The sequence below is a fragment of the Pyxicephalus adspersus genome, chromosome Z (genome assembly GCF_032062135.1).
Source record: "Pyxicephalus adspersus chromosome Z, UCB_Pads_2.0, whole genome shotgun sequence".
NCBI classification, from domain to species: Eukaryota; Metazoa; Chordata; class Amphibia; order Anura; family Pyxicephalidae; genus Pyxicephalus; species Pyxicephalus adspersus.
Window position 1 is genome coordinate 86,465,810 of NC_092871.1, and position 4,895 is coordinate 86,470,704.

The 4,895-nt window shown below is 42.1% G+C and overlaps 1 protein-coding gene across 1 annotated transcript in view; it reads right to left on the reverse strand.

Moving 5' to 3' along the window:
• Window positions 1–580: 580 nt before the first annotated feature.
• The window catches only part of LOC140344186 (G-protein coupled receptor 143-like), a 21,321-nt gene continuing 17,006 nt past the window's right edge, over window positions 581–4,895 (reverse strand). The window contains exons 6-9 of the mRNA XM_072431173.1: window positions 4,571–4,679; window positions 4,011–4,122; window positions 3,163–3,409; window positions 581–2,297 (exon numbers count right to left, since the gene is read on the reverse strand). Of these exons, the coding sequence (XP_072287274.1) occupies window positions 2,176–2,297; window positions 3,163–3,409; window positions 4,011–4,122; window positions 4,571–4,679 (590 nt within the window). The 3' untranslated portion in view covers window positions 581–2,175. The remainder of the gene's footprint in view (window positions 2,298–3,162; window positions 3,410–4,010; window positions 4,123–4,570; window positions 4,680–4,895) is intronic.

Sequence of the window (4,895 nt, forward strand, 5' to 3'; positions counted from 1 at the left end):
ACAGCATTGGGCAGCCAACATGAGGTGGCCATGGGGGGAACAGCATTGGGCAGCCAACATGAGGTGGCCATGGGGGGGGGACAGCATTGGGCAGCCAGAATGGGGTGGCCATGGGGGGGATAGCATAGGGCGGCCATGCTAGCCCATCTACAGGCCAAGATTGAGGTCACTTGCTGGCCAGGGAAGCCATCTACCCGTGCAGCATTGGTAAATAAAGAGAACCTGTATTGTGCCCAAATAGGACAAAACATGCAGGTTCACTTTAATCCCCCCTCTCCCCAGCAGTGCATAGTTATCTTTCCTCTTCTAGGCGTGAATGGAAAATCTTGTGCAATCCTTGAAAACACAGCTAATTAAGGGCAATGGATGGACAAATAGCCATTTGGCCCAGTGCTGTCATAGGATTCTCCATAGCTGGAAGTATCGGGTTTTTTCTCCGAGCAAAGCAGGGTATATGGGGTGGGGCTCAGGGTTAGAGCAAGTTTCTTTCTCAATAAACAAATCACAGATACACTATAGTGAAATATTGTGACTATATGACAAAAGACCAAAACTTCTGTTCATGCTTTAAATGCCAAGATTTATTATTTTTTGTGTTTGAGTTGTTTTTTAGCCTTCAGGAGCATTAACATTTAAAGGTCACTAGAACAAAAAAATAAGACATTTTTACAGCAGTATTATAAACACCTGAAATATATTTGTCCTGCCACTTATTAAAGGGGCACAAGAGATTCTTCTGGAATCCCTGAACCCCATAATTAGCACGGTTTGAGGGGGCCTGAAGATAAAGCTGTGGGGGGTAGGTAGGTATTATGCCTGTATATTTCCTATACAGGCAGCCATTGTTTTAGGTTTTTATTCTAGCGGCAGAGTTGCTGTAATGTCCCTATTTAGGATATCTGACAGCTCCATGATACAATGTAACAAACAAATAGAAATTATTTATTCCCTGACCTATACACAGATTTCACCTTCACATACATAGCGCTGACAATGGTGGGTGGGAAGTACAACGCATGGAACGTCTTCTGTTGTCTTTGTTCAGATTAGTTACGTATATATGATGAGATCACAGAGAGAATATTCTAGGTTTACCATTCTACAAATCTCCTATTGGTGATAACAAAATATCAAGATCTGATAGCTTTCAAAGAGCCATGGGGAGTAATGGTTTTATTAAAGCAGACCTTGGACTCCGGGCACTGCAAGGTCGGCATGTTTGGTCTCCCCCCTCCATACTGAAATGCTGCTAGAAAACAAACCTACAAGGAAAGAAGTTTAATCACCTTTCCCCATTTTGCAGGAGATTTCCTCCTACCAGCGAGCCCTCTAAATCTCAGGAGAAATCATTACAAATTAGGGATGAGATTTGGGTTCCTTTAAACTCCTTAGATCTCACTGACGGCACCCCGGCCTAGGCAGCAGGGGCAATTATCAATTATCTAACTCCCCACTGGGGCAATATTGAATGTTTTATATGTGAAGGAAAAAAAAGCAGCGCTTGATATTTAGGTGCAGGGTCTACGTTAAAACAGAACTCCAGGCAAACACAACCAAATTTACCAAACCATTTATTATTTTTAACTTCTAGGATTTATCCAGACAGTCCTGTGATTGGGGACGAGCGGAGTGGTTCGTGGTGAAACAGAATATAGAGCAACATTTCTGGTTTTCATGTTGGGGAAAAAATGTTGCTCAGATTGCTTTTTAACTTCATCCATTTGTGAACTTCTTTTTTATTAGTTTCACTTTTTTTTCCCCGCAGAGTCAAATAAGTAATGAGAATAATCTCACAACTGGTAAATGGAGCTTCTTTTTTAAAGCCCGCTGACAACTGCCCTAATTTCACCATATTGAATGAATGCAACAAAAGTGAAACATTTCCATGGTTATGGTCTAAATTTCATGGAAATAACATTTGGGTTCATCCCTACCTATGATTCACACAACTCTGTTAAGCTGCACATCCAGGCAGGTGACAACACTTAAGTCACCAGACAGTAAAGTGTCACCCCTCCTGACTAATCGGCAGGAAGAAGCTGAGGACTGTCCTGGCTGTACAGTGTGGCAGAGGTGGAACCCAATTACAAACCCTTCTGTTCTGTGTACAGAAGGGAACCCAATTACAAATCTCTTGCTGTGCATTCAGCTGTCCACCTGGAGTTTCACATGACTTCAGACTTCAGAGTGCTGCGGCTTGAGCTCAGATTCAGTATGAGGAGCTGCTGCTGACGCCGTCATGTCCCTCATCCCCAGGAGACGTACGGCGTTTATTTCCAAGGTAGAGCATCGGAATTCTGTAGAGACAAAAAAGAGGACCTGTCATATGGATTCTAAGATAATAAAAATGTATAAGAGCCGTGTTACACACGTTTACTCTCGGTGATCCCTTTTTTTATCTGTTATCCATGAAATTGCCAACATTAAAGGATTTGTAGCACAGTTGCTTAATGACGTTTTACCAGTGACAATCTTTTTGTTCACTTCTCTGGCCTACAAATCATTAATGGAGAATATATATTGATGATGAATAAATCACTCAGGTAAGTGGAGGAAAGGTAGATAGGAGGGATCAGCAGGAGAAAATGGACACTTTATTTTTTTTTCACCCGCGCTACAAAAACAAAGCGGCGGCATCAGTTTGGTTTTGTGACCAACACCTTTAATTCTGTTTCTTTTATTGTTAAAGGGTCAGTCCATTCAGAACTGGAAATTCAGGTTTGGGGTTCCTGAGTCATCATACATTGTATTCTTACAAATCTCAGGAGTTTCTGGCAAACAAGATCTGTGTGACTAAAACCCTGTATTTGTTTTTTTTAAAGTTGTGAAAAAAAAGTTTTATAACATTGAGCAAAAATATATAGTTTCAATGACTGCTCTGCAGCTGCAGTGTCCCCATTGGAGGAGTCACATTTTTTCTGTAACATTTTGTATTTCCCATCTCTTTCAGTGACACCATGACAGAGGATTAATTTGTGCAATTAGTACACCGAGAGTCCAGAAGGATCCAACCCTTTCTTAATCCAAAATTGGGGAAACAAATCTTTGGTTTGACATAATTAACTGACATGGCCTTTACACATTGGTAACATTACCTGGAAATTTCAGTAGAAATTTCACTCCGTGACCCCCCTTAGTATTATTTTATCATTAATGTCTCACCCATGGAGGAGTAGGAATCCATCAGTTGTAATATATTGGGGACGGAGAGTTTCTCTGTGGATGTAGATGGTCTGCACAGCAGTCGATGTTTTTCTTGGGCCCCATCATCGTCGTCGTCCTCCTCCTCACCCGTCGCAGGTGACGTTTCTGCAGTCGCAGCTCTCTTCTTCACACTGGGAGCAGAAGAATTCCTCCACCCGAAAAAAGCCAGAGAATGCATGCAGCAAAATGCAGGATTCAGAATACCCTGAGAAGACAAAGCAATCCATTGTAGCTTATCTCCTAACCACCAACACAGAGCGTCACGTTGTAGGACAGCATAGGATCGGACGCAAGTACAGAAAATCCTTCACAAATATTCAGACATCAGGAGCAGAATACCAAACCCTGAAACAAAGCCGGGGTTCTATAAAGGAGAAACTTATTTTCAAGATACGCTGACTTTCAGTGTTCAGGGTTGTGATTGGTTACTCAAAAAATGTAAAACATATGAAAAGTTATACGAATATACATAAACTTTGCTCCATGTTGTGTCCTGTATACGGCTGACAATGCTGTCTGGGTTCTCATCTGTTCGGACTACAGAACTCCATTTCCTCATTTCCATACCTTTTTCCTGTCAGCTCCATAAGTCATATGTTCTGTAGTCCAGCAGACAGGAAATCAGGCAGGTTGACAACACTGCTTTGGATTTCAGTGAAGCAGAAACAGTTGTCAGCTGAAAAAAACCTAAGTTAGGGGGCTCACTGGAGTACTTTTTATTTTATTTATTTTATTTTTTTTTATGTAATTGGTGGAAGTGTAACATGCTTAGGTCGACAGATGACTTCTTTTCTATTTGTTCTTACCGTAATGACAAAGACTGTTAGAGCTGCAACTTGTATCTGCCGAGGTGTCTGTTGGGTCCCCCAAAGCTCCACTAGAAGTAGCATAAAGTCACACAGGATGTTTCCAAGCCAGCTGCATGTAAAATGATCATTGTGATTAGAACAAAAGATTTAATTTAAGGGTTCAGGACAACCTACGGCGTGTAAAGGGGGTCAAAACTCCCACCAAAAAGACCACCCTAAATTTATCTTGGTCCCTCAAACCTTCAACAATCAAGTTTTTGGTCTGGAATCTAGCATGACATGCACTTTTCTTAAGCAAATCATTTTTTGTGAATCGGTTGCAAAGTCTTTCCTAGCAGTGACACCACTTCATGCTGACAACACTAACTTATCGCATAATAATCAGCAGCAATGTCGTCACCCCACTGTGTACGCTCCATCGGATGGCCTATGGGATGCATATCTGGTGTATCAGACAATGGTCAACAAAAAGAGCTGAGTAGTTAAAATTATAACCAAAGTCAGAAAATATCATTCATATCTCCGGGTGATAACTCTTCAGGAAATGCTGAACTCACCAAGCTACGAAGACGCCATAAATCCCCAGAAGTCGCCTACACAGGTTACGCTTTTTAAAACGCTCACTGCTGGTATAGACCCCACAATGCATCTTCAGGACAGAAGGCACTAAGAGATAAAGAGAAAAAAAAACATATAATCAGTTCATATTAATCCATAATCAGTCCAGAGAACATGTCCTATAGAACATCTGGGTCTCCCCTGGCCATCGTATGGAACTCCCGGGTCCCCCCCTGGCCATCCTTTGGAACCCCCCCAGGGTCCCCCCTTGGCCATCCTTTGGAACCCCCCAGGGTCCCCCCCTGGCCATCCTTTGGAACCCCC